The sequence below is a fragment of the Nelumbo lutea genome, chromosome 2, assembly GCF_056320005.1.
Source record: "Nelumbo lutea isolate HS-2025 chromosome 2, American lotus-T2T, whole genome shotgun sequence".
NCBI lineage: Eukaryota > Viridiplantae > Streptophyta > Magnoliopsida > Proteales > Nelumbonaceae > Nelumbo > Nelumbo lutea.
Genome location: NC_142685.1, coordinates 23476411 through 23495044, shown reverse-complemented (window position 1 = coordinate 23495044; position 18634 = coordinate 23476411). Strand labels below are relative to the sequence as shown.

Sequence of the window (18634 nt, the reverse complement as noted above, 5' to 3'; positions counted from 1 at the left end):
GAGGTTAGCTCACGGGCTGTATTCAAAGGCTCCAAGTATCACGAGCTCTCCCAAATGACCTTCATGTTTTGAGTTCACATCAGCCCCCACAAGGGGGCGCCCCACACTGTCCCACGGTACATCTCAGTCTTGTATTGGGAACATTTCCCGAGATGTGTTGTGAGACATTGTGGGGAGCCAGGGCTGATGTGAACTCTCATATTTTACAGTTGAGATGAGCTTGCCACATTTTCCACTCGCAGCTTCTCTGCTTCTGTGGCAGTGGCAGCCCAAAAGTGTTGTCTGTGTATTTTATTCATCATCTATCTAGCGAGTTACGGACTTACACCCTAATATATACAAGATGGGGACATTTGGGATTTTGATCAAACGTGTGGACGCCATTGGCATTTCAGCTGCCTTCTCAGGTTTTTTTTTTAGGCAAAAGCATAACAATTCAATTATCTCGAATCAGTAATATCAGAGGATACAAAAGGGGTAGCCACTTCAGGACAGAGACCAAGTACGTGGCCTATTACAAGATAAAGCCCAACGTGCTAAGCAATGGGCCACTTTGTTAGCAGTCCTCCTAACTAAAGATACCGAGATAGTTGGAAGGCGTGAAACATAGCTTCTGCAGTCAGCAATTATAGAGCTGATTTGCCACAGTGGTTGTACTGATTCCACCAACAGAAGCTAAACTATAACTGAAGCATCGCCTTCTATAACCACATGGTGAAGATTTAATTCCATTGCGAATTCCAGTCCATGGAGGAAAGCCAAAGCTTCCGCTTCAAGTGATGTGCATGGCTGCAAGGGAATTGCTCGTGAAAACAAGTGAGAACCATTGTGGTCACGGAGCACAATACCAACACCAGCAGCCTTAGTGCTCGTAGCTCCATTTACATTAATTTTTATGCAGTTCTGGGGAGGTTTAATCCATCGACTTGAGACATTATCAGTCAGCTGCCTCTCATTCAATGGGGAGGTGATCTTCTACTTGACTGAAGAATGGAGATGGTATAGGCTTGCGCTCTGATGAGAACCGACTGGGGATTGAAATGTTGATGTTCAAACACCTTCTTATTTTGATGCCACCATATAAACCACATCAACACAACAGCATTCAAAAGGACATGTCGTCCTTGTTGAGTTCGATCCAATTTCCACCAATCAGATAACCTCTGCGCTATACTTTTGCTCGAGTTACAGTCCATACGCAAACTTATGGTGGAGCCAAACCAGATTGGCAAGACAGCTGGGCAGGAGATCAGAACATGTTCCAAGCTCTCCTCATAATCACCACAAAGAGGGCACTCTATCTCATTTACAACCCGATGCTTAGCTAAGCTGATGAAGGCAGATTTGACCCTCCAGTGAAATTGTGACACGTGGCACCTCGGGACAAGTAGGTAAACATCCAGCCAACAAACTTACGAAGTTGGTGACCCACCCGGGCACCAGTCTGGCCGGCCTGGCGCGACCTATGCACGGCCTGACGCGCGCCTGCGCGACCTGCGCGCGGCCTGCGCGAACTACGCACGGCCTGCCCGAACTGCGCGCTGCCTGGCACGCAGCCTGCACGACCTGGCCGACATGGACCAACCTAGCACATGATCTGGCCAAGCCGCTCATAAGGCGCCCGCCGACAAACCTGGCCTAGACACTGACCCGCCGACTGACACATGCGCCAACCTGACGACCTCGAGGAGTTCACCACCGTACCCCGGTTCTGACAGGACGCGACGAGTCTTACCGTTTGGAGGCTTTTCACCCACCTAACCCGCGAGAACTCCGGTATATAAAGACCTCACCCCCAAAGGGGAGGAGGATGAAAAAAGGGAAGTAACCCCTGCTCTCTAGTTCTCTCATATTATCTTCAAAGCTCTCTACAATAAGAGTGCTAACTTAAGCGTCGGAGAGCCCCCGTCGGGAAAATACCCTCAGGACCTCTGATTCAGTTCTCGTAGGTCCCTCAGCTCCCGTCGCCTACAAAGAGGAGGAAAAGATGGAGTTCTCGCAGGTCCCTCAGCTCCCGCCACCTACAAAGAGGAGGAAAAGATGGAGTTCTCGCAGGTCCCTCAGCTCCCACTGCCTACAAAGGAAAGAAGACCACCTCATGCTGAGGGCAGTCGGATTGTGCCGCACCAGGGAGCTCCACCATTCTCTAAGTCATCGGCCGCCTAGTAGGGAGTTCGCCACTAGGTAGCTCTCCGCCAGGCAGTTTGCCACCGAGCAGCTCGCCACTAGGCAGTTTGCCACTGAGCAGTTCCCCACCAGGCAGTTCACCACCGAGCAGTTCGCCACCGGGCAGTTCACCACCAGGCAGTTCGCCACCAGGCAGTTCACCACCAAGCAATTCGCCACCAGGCAGTTCGCCACCAGGGAGCTCGCCACCAAACAGTTCGCCACCGGGCAGTTTGCCCCCAGGCAATTCTCCACCAAGCAGTTCGCCAGTAGGTAGTTCACCACCAAGTAGCTCATCACTAAGGCACGCCACCACCGGATCAAATAACAAGGTACTAAACCAAAAAATTTTATCACAAAACATTAGTACGTGACCGAAAGCGGTTACATCATAAACTAACCTTAATGGGTAATGAATCATGTAACACCCTCCAAATAAAGAGCTTCACATGGGGAGGAGTAGTATTCTGTTTCCACCGGTGCTTCCAATACAATTCTCCATCTTTCACACCTATGTTATGTTAGATGCATCCAAAAGCGGTTACATCATAAACTAACCTTAATGGGTAATGAATCATGTAACACCCTATTTATAGCCGCTATGTCTGAGAACTAACGATCGAGATCGAAGCGATCCAACGACTCCTAGGAAAATCGGCTGCATGACCCCCGAGGATAAAATCAATTTAGTGCATTTTTTTACGTCCTCGGAGTTTATACATCGTGTGACGTCTACGCATAGGCCAGATGCGACCTGGGTTTTCCTGGTTGAGCTGGGTGGTCGAACAAGTCCGACTCGTGAATCATCTGACTAGCTGCCCAGACCTCGGACTAAATCCACTTGGCTTGTCATTAACTCCCCGCACCGGGTTAGGACCCTTGGCTCGGGGAGGGGGGGGGCAATTGATGAAGGGTAATTTGTCCCGACCTAGTAATAGGGGACAACTCACTCTGACATGCCAAGTTCGCAACGGATCGAACTCGGATAACCAGACCACCTCGGGACAAGTCCACCTCAGGACAAGTCTACCTCAGGACGGGTATGCCTCGGTGCAAGGTTACATCAGGACCACCTCGGTCCCAAGGCACTTCGACATTCATATCAGGCCGGATCTATTGAGCACGAACTCAAGCAATGCTGACCAACCACCGCATGGCAACCCCGGAGATCTCTTCACCGTACTCCGTGTCTTATGGGATTGTGCCTTGTAACAGCTATATTAGCTCACCCACTCCCCGATTCAAGCGGAAATGGGCAACCTTAACGGTTGGTGGCGTTATCCCCACCTAACACGGAAACGGATCATATCACAATGGAGATCCAAGAACTACTCCACCAAACCCGTGAGGACTCCAATATATAAAGACCTCACCCCCTAGGGGCGAAAAAAGGAGTAATCTATGTTCTCTAGCTCTCTCACAATCTATTATCATCTTCAAGCTCACTACTAAGTGCTAACTTAACCATCGGAGTGACCTCACCGGGTAAGCTACCCCAAGTTCTTTGATTCATCTCTTGTAGGTTCCTCAGTTCCCGTCGTTGCTGATAGCCAAATCAAGTCCAGTTGGAAGCAGTCGGATTGCACTATATCACTAAAGGGGTGACTCACGAAAATTCATGACATAGTGAGTTTTATTTTATATCACTAAAGGGGTGACTCACGAAAATTCATGTCATAGTGAGTTTTAAACATTTTAAAAAGTTGTGATGAATTTAAGAGAAATTCTGAAAATTCATCATAAGTTTTAGACAATTTCCCATAATCTTTTCCAACAAAAGGGGTGACTCACGAATTGAAAGAATTTCCAAATCAGCAAGTTGAGTGGAAGAGTCCAAGAGTTAAGGCATCTCCCAACTCCCATTAAGTTAGAATAAAATTCCCCAATTTTCTGTTTTGGTGCGTCCTCCACCAAGCCGACACCGTGTCCCACATACGAATAGCATTGGCGGAGCCAAACTGGGCATCGATCGTGATCGGACAAGAACATCAAGCTTTCTAATTACGTACGCTGCGTATTTTAGCACATGACCCTTCTTTTTCATCTCGACTCATCTTCTCCCCAGATGAGCCAAGCTAGCGGCTCTCCTATTCTCTCTTATTGCCATCACCAAAACCCTAGAAGTAGTCCAAATGAGTGCCCTGTTACAAATAACAAGCAACCGAACAGGTTAGGGTTTCTCTAAACGATTTCTTTTTCCTCTTTTTTTTTTTTTTATTTCTTCCAATTCTTATTGATATTATCTTTAACCCTGCAGATAATAAATAAATTAGGGTTCTTCAAAAGTCAAAACTAGAAATTTGACTTCTTGAAAGCAAAAGGCAACGATCTTTGGGTTGGTTTCTGTGTTTGGTTTGCATTTACGGAGAGTTAGGGTTCTGGAAGGCCAGAAAGATGGGATCTTTAGGATAAAGAATTAGGGCCCTCTGATAGTTTGTTTCTTCTTTTTTGACTCAGCAGAAAGGAGCAATAAGTTCTTGAAGACAATAAATTATGGTTGCTGAGAGCGGAAAATAATTTGTTTTGGGCTTTCTTGGTTGTTGTTATTGGTCCTCAATTTTGTGGAAATGGACGACACAGAGGACGATGCGAGGTATCCTCCAAATCCTTATCCTGGAAATCATCATCAGAGCTACGGTTCTTCGCACCGCCCGAAACTCCCGGTGCGAAACGCCTCTTATCCACAGACTGTTGGTAATGAATATGGTGATGAAGACGAGGAGGAAGAAGAAGAGGAGGAAGAGGAAGAAGAGGAGGAAGAGGAGGAAGAGGAAGAAGCAGGTGTGCAGCGGGTTACGGAAGAGGCAGAAGAAGATGAAGATGAAGAGGAGGAAGATGACGATGACGAGGACGATGATGATGGTGGCAGTTATCGTAGGAGGATTGAGGTCGACGAAGAATCTGAGAGGCACAGAAAGAAGCGAAAACTTAAGAATTTGGGTTATGAGTTTGCCCCCAGGATAGCAGCGCCATCTGCTGCTGCTGCTGCTCCAAAACCATCCTTTGGTGGCCGGAATTCCCCAGCTGATTGGACAGAACATGCGACCTTTGTTTTACTAGATGCTTGGGGTGATCGATTTCTTCAGCTTGGAAGAAAGAGTCTTCGATCTGATGAATGGCATGAAGTTGCAAATAAGGTCTCTGAAGAGTCAAATACAATTAGGACAGATACTCAATGTCGCAATCGTTTGGATACATTGAAGAAGAAATACAAAAAGGAGAAGATGAAGTTAGCTGAGACCGGTAATACAACCAGTAAATGGGTTTATTTTAAGAAAATGGATATGCTCATGACATCATCAGCACGTCAACCTGGATTGTCATGTGGACTGGATTCAGGTGAGTATGTCTTTATGAACCCCAGAGTTTATCTGAATCGTGCCAATGGGTTGGATGAGATGAGGGACAGCCCTGGGAATTCAGAATCATCAGAGGGTGACGAGGATGATTCAGATGGCCTTCCACCTAATAGACCAAGATTTGGAGATGATACTGGAGGAAGTTCTTCCTTTAGGTTGCTTGCTGATTCTATTCAGAAATTTGGGGAGATTTATGAGAAGATTGAGAATAGTAAGAGGCAGCAGATGCTAGAATTGGAAAAAATGAGGATGGAATTCCATAGAGATTTGGAATTGCAGAAGAGGCAGATCTTAGAGAGGGCACAGGCTGAGATTGCAAAAATACGGCAGGGTGATCGTGATGATGACGATGAAGATGACATTGATGTCTCTACTGAGAACATTAGTGGGTGATGTATGTTCTTTTCAACTGTTTGTTTTCTTTCCTCTCAATTTTTAATCTCAATGATCTTGTTTCACATGTTGAATTGCTTGCATTGTTGTATATTAGCAACTCTATTGTTCTCCTTTGGTTCTTCATAATGGATCCAGATCTGTTTGAAATTACAATATCTAAAAATGTTATTAGGTATCCTAGGAAATAGAAGAAAAATTCCCTTACTTTGAGTGCTTGTCTTCTTCCTCATCATTTATAATACAAATCTATCCACCATTTGTTTGGTGGTACCTTTCCTTGTGTAGTTCTTTCTATGCATTTGGCCCTTGTTTGGGGAATAATTTCTTTTACACAACTATGGACTATTTATGCTGCAGACTCTAAATGTAGCGGTGGCAGTTTTTGTCCAAGTATTTTCAGGGATCAATATCTATGTACAATGGACAAGGTCCTCTATGTCTTATTCCTATCTCTGTGAACCATCTGAACACTCCTGATCAAAACTCGTAAATTGAACATTGGTTCATTTCTTTTCCTACTTATTTCCCCTCCATCTATTAGATACATGGGATGAAGAGTCTGGTTCACTTTGGAATGGCAGAGAATGAATAAGTTGCATCAAACAGATATGATAACAGAGACTTATAATGCCCCAAGCATGAACCTTTCTTCATCCATTAACCTACTAAAGGATGTAACATTTTTCCTCAAAGCATGTTAGAGGCTAATCTTTATATTAACAAAGATAAATATTGTTACTGGGAGTTTGATGGAATGTCAATTTGGTACAAAAACAACTCTTGGCTCAAGCATATCGAGGTGGATTGGCACAAAAAAAGAGATGTGCTATATTTGTATTTGTGTTATGGGAGACTGGTCTATTCTGTTCTTCTGGAACTTGCCTTTGTTCATTTGCTCTGTGATATTCTATGCTTGAACTCCATTTTTTGTTTACCTTGGTGTTTGGTTACCATATCTTTGATCAAGAGTATGCTGTGCTTCTATTTGTAGTAGATGTGTCCGGTTGCACCTTTCCTTTTTAACTCTGCTGTTGGCTTCTCTTGGATATATGGTGATTAGTTTTACCAGGACACATCAAAACTAGTGGGTGGAACAATGTTTGCACTTGTGGATACTGTGCCAAACTTGACACTTGGCATGACACTTTTTGTAAACATGCTGATGAAGCTCAATTCAAGTTAGTAGGAAATTTGGCACTTAGCAAGTCTTAGTTAGACAAGGTTTTATAGGAAAGAATAGATCCAATAAGGTTTCATTGCAGAATTTTTAGGAATATATAATATAATATTTACTTATGGCAATGGGTGGAACAATGTTTACACTTGTGGATATTATGCCAAACTTGACACTTCTTGTAAATATGCTGATGAAGCTCAATTCAAGTTAGTAGGAAATTTGGCACTTAGCAAGTCTTAGTTAGACAAGGTTTTATAGGAAAGAATAGATCTATTAAGGTTTCATTGCAGTATTTTTAGGCAATATATAATATAGTATTTACTTATGGCAATGTTCCATTGCTTTGATTTCTAGAGGTTGACATGCTGGACACTTGAGTTCTTGGCTCATGTGCCTCATACTAAGAAGCATACCATACTTCAAATTAAGCTTCTTTTTGTGATATTATTACTTGATTCTCCCATTATAGCCGCTTGTCTTTTTTTTTTTTTTTCTTTTCTTTTGTTTTCTCTGTAGGGGGATATTACATTGTATTTTAGATTAAACGGAAGGAGGTCAGCAATTATGAGTATTTACACAATGTTATTCTCCTAATGCTCTCATGTTTGGAAATGGCTCTGAACCAATGTTTAGAAAACCAGTTGGACTAGATGGTCAGACCAGTTGAACCGTGGCTTGGGACCTTGGTCGGTTTGGTTTTGCCCCAATAACTGCTTTTACCAAAAAACTGGTGAACCAGAAAACCAGAAAACTAGTGAACCAGAAAACTAGTCCCAATTTCATGGAACCACCTAGGTCTTTAACCATTTGAAATTTTAAAATGTGTTTAATGAGATTTGAACCCACGACCTCTTATTTTTATATATTGCTTAATTATCATTTAATCCACGGAAATTTTTATATTTTGCCAGCCTGATTTGGCGGATTTGACCCTCCAATGACATTGTGATACGTGGCATCTCGGAACAATTGGGTGATACCCGGAACCATTTAGGCAACAACTTAGCCAAGATGATGGTGCCCCGAACTGGTGACCTGGCACAGGCGCTGACCTAGCGACCTGGCACAGGCGCCGACCTGGCGACCTAGTATAGGTGCCGACCTGGCGACCTGGCATAGGGGCCGAACTGGCGACCTCGACCACAATTCAGGTCGGCTAGAAGCACCTCGTTCAGGGTCGGCCTACAACACCTCATCACTAGCCAAAGTGACATCGACGCAATGAGCAACCTCCCTTGAGGGTGTGCCGGCCTGATTGAGGTCCAGGTGGCAACCCGCAAGACGTCCTCGCTAACAAATTCGACATGCATATCCCAACACTCCCACGATCCTTGGAAGGTGGCCCACGTACCGAACATTTTGGAGGGTGGTCAACGTGCATGGCGGTTGCCTCCAGGAATCTCGAACCACTTATACGACCTTGCAGAAATCTTGGATGCGGTGCGTGAAGCCCATGCCAAACAATGTCTATATAAAGGCACCAACCCCAATGGCATAGGGGGGGTAAGTAAGCACATTCTAGCTCTCATACTTTGTGATTTTTCAGCTTGCAATCTACTATGAGAGTACTAACTTAATCATCGGAGCGACATCGCCGGGTTAGTCACCCCGGGTCCTCTAACATTGATTCCTTGCAGGTCTCTAAAGAACTACGAAGCTCAACAATCAATGCAGCTCGGCCCTCTGGTCAGCTTGGCACCTAATATGCATCGCGACACCTAATCTGTAGCTCTACCTAGTAAGCTCGACACCTATCTTGCCCCCAGTTCGGCACCTAGTCCACTCCCAGCTTGGCCTGGTCAACTCGGCATCCAGGTCCTCACCCAACAAAATTCTCCACTTCGGCCTCTGAGTCATCGACCACTTGGAAGTAGACCAAATGGCGAGGTACTTAGCCCAAAAAATTGATCTATCAATTGGCGCCGTCTGTGGGAAACACTACAAGAAGCTAAGTTCTCATCTTTTGAAAGGCTAAGTCCTCTTCTTCCAGAAAGCTAAGTTCTCACCTTTTAGAAACTAAAGCTCTCACTTTCTAGTTTCCATTTTTTATGAACTCAAAGACTAAGCAGGAAGTTGATGGCCAACAGACTTAGCAGCTTTGTCGACTTTATTTCAACTCAAATAAAGCCTCACCAGTCCTCTTTGCGAAGTACCCTCCACAAGATGAGCTCTTTGTGGCTTCCGTGGGAGTTGGCGGCCAGCGGACTGCACGGACGCCCCTACCGGTCAAGCCTTCCAAGGCTCCTGTGCGAGCTGGTGACCTAAAGTCAGTAGTGCTGCCCTCATAGGTCGAGCTCCCCGTAGCCTCTTGTAGGAATGAGTGACTGACGTCACTAACAAAGCTGATGCAGCGTAGTCGTAGCTCTAAAGTGTCGAACTGATAAAAGACTTCGGCACCACATAAGACCCAGTTGCCTCTTCGGCATGGGCAAAATCAAGGAGAGTGGACTACGAGTCGCTCCCAGAACCTAAGGGCTAAAGTGCCGAATTGATAAAAGACCTTGGCACCGCATAAGACCCAGTCGCCTCTTCGCATGGGCAAACTCAAGGAGAGTGGACTGCGAATCGCTCCCAAAGCCTAAGGGTTAAAGTATTGAACTGATAAAAGACCTCGGCACCACGTGGGATCCAGTCGCCTCTTTTGCATGGGCGAAATATAAAGCAATTCGCATTCAACACGAGAAAACAAAGGCTCTGCATCAAACTCACTAGCTAGGGCCAGTTCGAAGGACACTGCGTCGAAGTCTACCTAGGTGGAGTGACCTGATAGAGCAGTCACACAAAACCCCCTTAAGGACAGTATGATGAGCTTCACTCTTGAGATACTTAGTCGAATCGCAAAACCTCTTGATGGTAACATCCCTAATAAGGTAGATGTCCTCGGGGTACCTGCTCCACCTCTCCTCAAGCAGATGAATTTGCTCTCGTGCCCCGAAAATAAAGATGGCGAGGTCTTGCACAAGGCTACAAATACTTGGACTCTTCCGACCTGAGAAGCAAATTGGATCGACGCTTACGAGCTCATCGAATTAGTCATTTCAGGCCAAAAGAAGCAATCTACTCCCTTTGCCGAGTTACTTTCAGCTCGGGAGTGGGGGGCAATTGATGAGGGCGGATTTGGCCCTCCAATGACATTGTGACATGTGGCATCTCGAAACAACTGGGTGATACTCGAAACCACTTAGGCAACAACTTAGCCAAGATGATGGTGTCCCGAACTGGCGACCTGGCATAGGCGCCGAACTGGCGGCATCGACCACAATTCAGGTCGGCTAGAAGCACCTCGTCTAGGGCCGGCCTGCAACACCTCATCACTAGCCGAAGTGACCTCGATGCAAGGAGCGACCTCCCTTGAAGGTGTGTCGGCCTGATTGATGCCCAGGTGGCGACTTGCGAGACGTGCTTGTTGACAAATTCGGCATGCATATCCCAATACTCCCATGATCCTTGGATGTTGGCCCACGTACTGAACGTTTCGGAGGGTGGTCAACGTGCATGGTGGTTGCCTCCGGGAATCTCGAACCACTTAGACGACCTTGCGGAAATCTCGGATGCGGTGCGTGAAGCACAGGCCAAACAATGCCCTATATAAAGGCACCAACCCCAATGGCATAGGGGGGGGGGGCAAGTGAGCACATTCTAGCTCTCATACTTTGTGATTTTTCAACTCGCAATCTACTATGAGAGTACTAACTTAATCGTCGGAGCGACCTTGCTGGGTTAGTCACCCCGGGTCCTCTGACATTGATTCCTTGCAGGTCTCTAAAGAACCACGAAGCTCAATAATCAATGCAGCTTGGCCCTCTGGTCAGCTCGACACCTAATCTGCACCTCTACCCAGTCAACTCGACATCTAGCCTACCCTCAGCTCGGCCTGGTCAGCTCGACATCCAGGTCCTCACCCAGCAAAGTTCTCCACTTCTGCCTCTGAGTCATCGACCACTTGGAAGCAGACCGAATGACGAGGTACTTAGCCCAAAAAATTGATCCATCAGTCAAACCAATTGAACCGTGGCCTAAGACCTTGGCTGGTTTGGTTTTGCCCCAATAATTGCTTTTACCAAAAAATTGGTGAACCAGAAAAACCAGTCCCAATTTCATGTTACCACCTGGGTCTTTAACCAATTGAAAATTTAAAATGTTTTTAATAAGATTTGAACCCACGATCTCTTATTTTTATATATTGCTTAATTATCATTTGATCCACCCACCTTTTAACTTGTGTTAATTAATGAATCTTTATTGTATATATTACTTTATTATGCATGTAGTTTGAAGAAAATGTAAGTTAAGAGACTTGAACCTTAGTTATTTGCTTTAAAAATTAAGGAACTTGCCATCCATACACCATATTTAAGATTATATACTGCTTAATTACCATTAGTCCACTCACCTCTTGTGTTAATTAATGATTCTTTATTGTATATAACTATATATTGCTTTATTATGTATGTAGTTTGAAGAAGATGTAAGTTAGGAGACTTAAACTCTAGTTATTTGCTTTAAAAATTAAGGAACTTGCCATCCATACATTATATTTAATTATATTAAAAGTTGTAACATATATTATTATATAGTATTTATATGACTTGTAATATATATGCATATGGCATGTCATCACAGTTCGACCCTGGTTCCCGTGAACTTCTCCCTTTTCTGGTTCTATGCTCGGTTCGGTTTCTTGTTTCTTTCTCATATCTCTTTTGAAAATTTGACTGAATTTAGTTTTTTTTATTATTGTTTTATCTGCATATCCTTTTTGGGAGCTCGTCAGTGAGAAATGCCTGACATGTCAAAGTTTTGTGTTAGTATAGAGGCTTTGGTCCCAGACCATATCTTTATGGGTGGATTGCATTTTTTAGAGCCATATTATGAAGTAATTTTTTCGAGCCATAGCTTTGATTTGACATCGTATTCTGGAGTTGAGGTTACTTCTTTCATTAGACTTAATGCCCAAGGGTTAGTTACAACTGCTACCCTGATTAAATGGTGAGTGATTGGGTTCCAAGTCTTAGACAGCTTTATTCTAGGTTCCACCAAGAATGCTGTAATGCTTCATTTTTTTGTGATAAATTTATCTATAGAACCAAGACATGCGAGTGATAGAAGACATTTGTGGCTGCCTTTTCACCGGCATAGGGTGCTTGGGTTTAAGGTCCTTCCTGGATACATGTTACACACCACATATTCATCTTGTCATTTAATCCCTTGGTGCTGATTATTTTTATTTTACTAAATTTACCAAGGTAGTGCTGATTGTAATCATTATTGCGACTGATCATTTCTGTTGGACGGATATGATTTTGGTTGTTTCTAATAACCCTTTGCAGAAGTACATTTGCTCGCATGCTAAACAGAATGTCATGTGAATTTGTTTAGTAGATACTGGTTGAAACGAGAGAGATGATGCCTGAACCAGAGCCAATTCTGCAAAAGAAAAATCTTTGGACTCAACACGCCGAAATGGATAGAATATCAACTTTAAGCAGGCAGTGGGAGCACCGAAGCAGTTCCAGTGCAGATGCTTTGAGCAGTTTTATGTAATGTAATCGGCTTTGAAGCCTTGTACTAAACAAATTTGTATGCTTTGGGCAATTTTATGCTTTGGAATGATGGATGGTCCATGAACCTACATTGTTATTTATGTTGGCTGTTCACATTTGTATACTCTTCACTTATCTTGGCTTGTTCCAATGTAAGTGATGTTTTTGCTATTCATGGTTGAGTTGCTGTCTTGCTGATGCGATTAACTCAAGAGTCTGCGGAATTGGACGGGGCATTGACCCGGAAAAGGGAGGGTTTATTGGTCTCAGGTTCAATTGATGGTGTAATATATAGGGTAAATTAGGGATGAGCAAATGGGTAGGTTCTACCCAGAGTCGAGTAGAACCGATTTTGAACTGGTCTTGAACCAACCTTGCCTGATCTGTTACAAGATAGGGTCTAGATTGAAATTATTGAAACCAACCCCCACCTAGGTTGGTTCTAGGGGCTAGGGATTTACACCCTACTCAAACCGATCTAATGAATCAGCCTTGGTGGAATTAGCCTTCTTGAAATAAACCCCTAAAAAATTTTAAGGATATGAAGATTTAAACCCAATCATGGTTACAAACAAGGTTCAAAATATTGGTAGGGGCGTGTTGGGTGAATTGATATCGTTTTTTGTTATGTTTTTTTTTTTCTTTTTCGCAACTGGTTCAGGGGGTTGGTTTAGGGCTCCACCTCTGGAACAATACGTATCGGCCAATATGGGCCAATACTTTGAACCTTGGTTACAAATGTTATGGTATTACTTGACCATTGATATCATTTGTTTTCATTCTAATTAAATGTGTATAATAAATATTGTAAAAAGTAATATTTGGTAAACTTATAATGACAAATCTTAAACTATATATTAATATATTATGATAATCTTTATATTAAATTACTCAATTTAACCAATAAAGATAATATAAGTTTTAAACTATACAAATTAAGTTTTTAAAGGACATGTTTTATTTTTATTTTTTAAGGGGGAGAGTACAAAAAGAACATGTTCCATGGGTAGACCCTGGAACTGACCTTAGAACCACCAAAGCCAAAACTGACCTTCATAAGGTAGGTTCCGGTTCCAAAAACATGGAACCGACACCTATAGGAGATCAACTTCCATTAGGACAAACTTGTGCCCACACCGATCTAATAGCCTTTCACAACCTTGCATTGGGAATATCTCCCCTTGAAATGAAGCACATCAGTATGGAGATATTCTCAATGCAAGGCAGTAAAGGCTGTTCGAATGGACTTTGCCCTAACTGAAACTGAACTTCCCCTATAGGGTAGGTTCTAGGTTTTGCCATGGAACCGAACCAAACCAATCCATACTCACTCCTAAGGTAAATTGTTGAAACCTCTTCTATGTCTGACCATTATTGAAACCCCTAAAGTTTGGTACTTGCAATCGCCTCCCCTGAACTTTCTGACATAGTTGTAAATAGACCTTGTTAGAATCCTCTAACAAAGAGACACAAAAATGTTTGAAATACCCATGCGGTTAGTATTGAGGTTGGCTTTTACAAAATAAAACAATACAAACTCCTTTTTTTTTTTTTGATTCATGGGGCTACACAATGGGGGTAGCCCGTCCCCCTCCCTTAAACAAGTCAAAGAACCTACAAAGAGAGAGAGAGAGAGAGGGAGGGGGGGATTTAAAGTTTGGGAAATAAATCAATTTCAGAAAAGAGATTGGAAAGGATTTGGGCTAACAATAGGAGAAAATTTGGAAAATAAACATTTTGTTCAAAAATAATTGCATGTGTATTTTAATCTACATGCAATTATGTCAAGAAGTTCATGGGAGATGAACTTTAATTTTTTACTATAATGTATTATATTATTTTAGTTTTAATTTTTTAATATAAAAAAGTAGGATTTGAGTGCAAAAAAGATTTTTTAATAAAAATATCAGAGAAAATATCATAAATCATGAAAGCTTACCAAAATAAAAAAAAATTGCCCCAATTGAACAAAATTATGGTCACTAGAAGTTTGCATTATATTTAAAAAATTTAGAAAACTTGGTTTTCTGAAATTAGGGTTGGTTCATTGATTTTTTCTTTTTGGTTGGACCTATTGAGTCAATGGTTTCGGCTGGTTTTTTAACATAATAGTTTTGGAGTATTGTTAAAGCCAGCCAATGTCCACGTCTTGGTTAAGCATTTTGACTGGCTAATCACGGGGAACATCTACCAATGACAAGTATGGGAGATGTTCCCAATGTATGCTGAGATGTGCATGTGGGGTGCCTGTCGGGCACTAATGTGAGCTCCTTTGAGCTATAAGAGATCCGTGTAATGATGATTACAGTACAAAAATTTCAACTTCGTTCTAGAGGGATAGTTAGAACCATGGTTTTTAAAATCAAACCAGTGATCGAACGGGTCAGGGGTCCGGTTACCGGTTCGAATGGTCGAATCGTTCGACCCAAACGACTGGCCTATTCTGACAAAAAATAAGAAAACTTAAAAAAATTAAAAAATTGGAAAACGGTCAAAATCGTTCAAACGGTTCAAATGGTTAACCGGTTGGTTCAGCGGTTTGCTGACCAAAATCAATGGTTTTGAGAGAAAAAGCGGTTTTGGAGGAAAACGGAACCGGTCAGGTGATCGGTTCCCAGTTTTTCTAGTCCGACCATCCGGTCTGGTCCGATCCAATTTTGAAAACAGTGGTTGGAACGTTTGTACATGTACCGTCTACATATCTTTGAATGATACAACTATAAAAGTCTATACATGTTACAATTGCACATCAGGAACATCTCCATATTTGTATGTTATTGTTCATGAGAGGTGTTTCCAATACACGGTGGAATATTGCTGTGAATTTGGTATGAGGAGCATTCTAAGAGGAACAGATCCCAATTCTTTCTTTCGTGGATAGTGCCCCTAGAGTCCTAGTCCTCCTTTATATCTCTTTTTGGTGTTGACGTAGCAGTGACTTCTTATGTCAATGTGCTAAGTCCGGATCTACTTCTCATAGAAGGCACCTTACATGGACCTCACAGCCCCATCTCACCCTGTATTGAGAAACATCTCCTGTACTTTGTGTTATTATTGATGGGGAGATGTTCCCAATTCAGGATGGGATAGAGTTGTGAGGTGCACCCTGTGAGGAGCATATCCCGAATCCAATGTGCTTAGGCCAGAAAGCTTGGGTTTGCTCCTCACAAGGGCCTCACACCATCCTCACAATGGTTGGTTGCACCACACATCTCTGGGTTCATGTGGCCATGTGGGAACAAAACACAAGCGGAGGGGGCTGCAAACGTTGTTAGCATGGATATTACTCTCCCAACCTAAGTTTGATAGTTTTGCATTTGGTGCTCAAAACCTCTCATCCCTGTTTCTTTTCCTGCCCAAACCACTCATCCCTGTTTCTTCTCTCTTCATGAAGGACCCAAACCCTCTTTTTTTTTTTCAGGTCAGGACCCAAACCTCTCATCTCTCCGACGGGAATTAATCTCACCAGTGAGAATAAACACCAACAAATTGATTACGACGATTCAAACCCAAGTAAATTTCTCCAAAAATCCCAAAAACAAAAAGCTGTTGAGAAATCTGTCTCTCCTGTTGGGGATTTTTGTTTCTCTTTTTCAACTGTAGAATACTCCCACTGGCGACCATTTCCAAAGTCTCATCTCGCAGGTGACCATCGGAGATTGCAACCGGTAGAGGGAGGGCTTCAGTCCTGACCTAAAGAGAGCAGACACAGAGGTGAATGTTTTGGGCACCAAATGCAAAACCATCGAACTTAGGTTGGAGGAGTAAGGGCTTGTCCATGCTAACAAAGTTTGTTCCTCCTCTGCTCGTATTTTACTCCCATGCGAACCTGGAAACGCGTGACACAATCAGCCGTTATAAGGACAGTGTGAGGCGCCCGCTTGTGAGGAATAGATCTGGACTCTTTAGTTGAGATGGTGGGTAATCAGAGTCCGGCCCAATTATTCGACCTTTTAATTAAGGTGGCGTTATAAATATGAAAAGTTAAAAAGATATTAAAATTGTTTAAAATCTAAAAAATGTATAGATGCTTTTCTACTTTGTATAGGATAAAAATCCATAAGTTTGTTTGTGTTAGATCAACCCTTTACGGTTTTACCATCTGAAATTTATTGATTTTACTATTTTACCCTTAGAACATACTATTTATAAATGTTGAGTTCAATTTACACTATCTCATAAAAAATAATTTTTAACCTCATAATAATATTGAAACAATACAAATAAAAAATATTAGATTAATAATTACTAATTAATAAATGAAATGATTAAAATTAAAAAAATTAATTAATGACTATAAAAATATTAAAATAATTTATAATTTACATAAATAAAAAATTAAAAAAATTTAAAAAAATTAATGAAATAATTAAAAATTACTAGTTAATAAAAATAATTAATAATTAATAAATAACACAAGTAAATTTAATAAAAATTAATTAATGTTTAATAAAAATAATTAATAATTAATAAAAATAATTTATATTAAATATTTTTACTCACTGAACCACCGCTACTGCATGTTGTAGCGGCGGTGGTAGTGGTGAAAACACTGGGGAGAGAGAGAGAGAGAGAGAGGGAGGGAGAGCGAGAGCAAGAGCCGTCGCTGCAAGTTGCAACAGCACTGGCGGTGGTGGGAACATAGGGGGGAGAGAGAGAGATCCGCTGCAACTTGCAGCGACTATGGCGATGGTAGGAACATAGGAGAGAGAGAGAGAGAGAGAGGTTCTTCCTCCCTGAGCGAAAGTGAGAAAGGCATTCTTCCTCCTTGCTAAATGATTAGGTTTTTTGGATTTGGGGGTAATCAAGGGTAACATACGTCATTTCTAAAAAAATAGAATGGTAGATTCGACCTTGCACCGGCTCTAAAACACATCTGATTGCATTAAGAACTGGCCCAAGGTCTATTATTTTCAGATCTGAATATAAGATTAAACCATGTTTAAGAGGTAAAACCAAACAAGAAGAAATATCTGAAAAACAATATTTTCAAATTCAGACTTCTAAAAAATGCAATCAAATGATCCTGTATTCATATATAACCAATCAAGTAATATTCATCACAACTCAAAAGAAAGGGAAAAGGTGTTGATTGATCGAAGACATGGTTCAAAATATTGATTTATCGTACAATGTGTACTTTTTTATCATCGTACAATATGTATCGGTTTCCAAAGTCAGCGATATGTTAGATAATCATAATCATGCATTTTAATGCTTTTAAATATTAATAACCGCTCTATTAAATATATTGTTGAAGCGTCAAACTGAGATAATCAATAAACAATGAGAATTGACCCGTTTTGAGTATCCAGCAACCAGCATGCTGGAACTTCTTTTTGGTACCATACATTTCCGGCATTATAGATATATCCATATAATGTAATGAACTCATTTTATAGTCTATACTCAAAAGCTTGGTAATTAAAGTGACAACGGGATTTCTTGCAAGTAAAAATTCTGCATATACCATAAGATAAAAGCACAGGAATCTAGCTACATGTTGAATTTAACAAATGTTATATGCCTAAATATGATTAAGAGTATTTGCTTGCATGAGATTTGGACTCATTAAAGTGGGGCAAAATTTTCTAACTTGTATCGCACGCCCTAGACCCTAATCCCATGCATGATCATAGAATAATGTCTAATATATGCATATGTGGAGAAGGATGGCTAATAAAGTTAGAGTTGGTTTGGTTTGCAGTTAGAATCAGAACCGGAATGACCTATTGGTATAGTCTATTTGGTTCAGACAGGAATGAGAATGAGAATTAGAATCAGCAAGAACAAGATTTCATTCCCATTTGCAACAAAGATATAATATCTATTATGTAAGATCTTTCTCTATTTATCTATCTCTCAGCCATCTATTATTGGATCCAAAGATATAATATTATATCTAGTTTTTATTAACAAGATGTATTTATTTTTTCAGGAAATTGTTAACATGGAGGCTATTGAAGATATATACTTTGGATTTTGATGAACAC

At 41.7% G+C, this 18634-nt stretch overlaps 1 protein-coding gene across 3 annotated transcripts; it reads left to right on the top strand.

Annotated features, from left to right (window-relative positions):
* Nucleotides 1–3948: 3948 nt before the first annotated feature.
* Nucleotides 3949–12848, top strand: LOC148869207 (Alcohol dehydrogenase transcription factor Myb/SANT-like family protein). 3 transcript variants are annotated; one of them, XM_088972996.1, is made up of 3 exons: nt 3949–4335; nt 4424–5919; nt 12481–12848. In XM_088972996.1, the coding sequence occupies exon 2, from the start codon at nt 4734–4736 to the stop codon at nt 5916–5918; it is 1185 nt and encodes a 394-aa protein (XP_088829122.1). In that variant the 5' UTR covers nt 3949–4335; nt 4424–4733; the 3' UTR covers nt 5919; nt 12481–12848. The 3 variants fall into 3 exon arrangements, with proteins under 3 accessions (XP_088829122.1, XP_088829120.1, XP_088829121.1); XM_088972994.1 differs by having other exon boundaries at nt 12478–12848; XM_088972995.1 differs by having other exon boundaries at nt 12429–12848.
* The last annotated feature ends 5786 nt before the right edge of the window (nt 12849–18634 follow it).

Bases quoted from the DNA above. Each gene is read 5' to 3' on its own strand.
- LOC148869207 (XM_088972996.1), top strand. From the start codon at position 4,734: ATGGACGACACAGAGGACGATGCGAGGTATCCTCCAAATCCTTATCCT.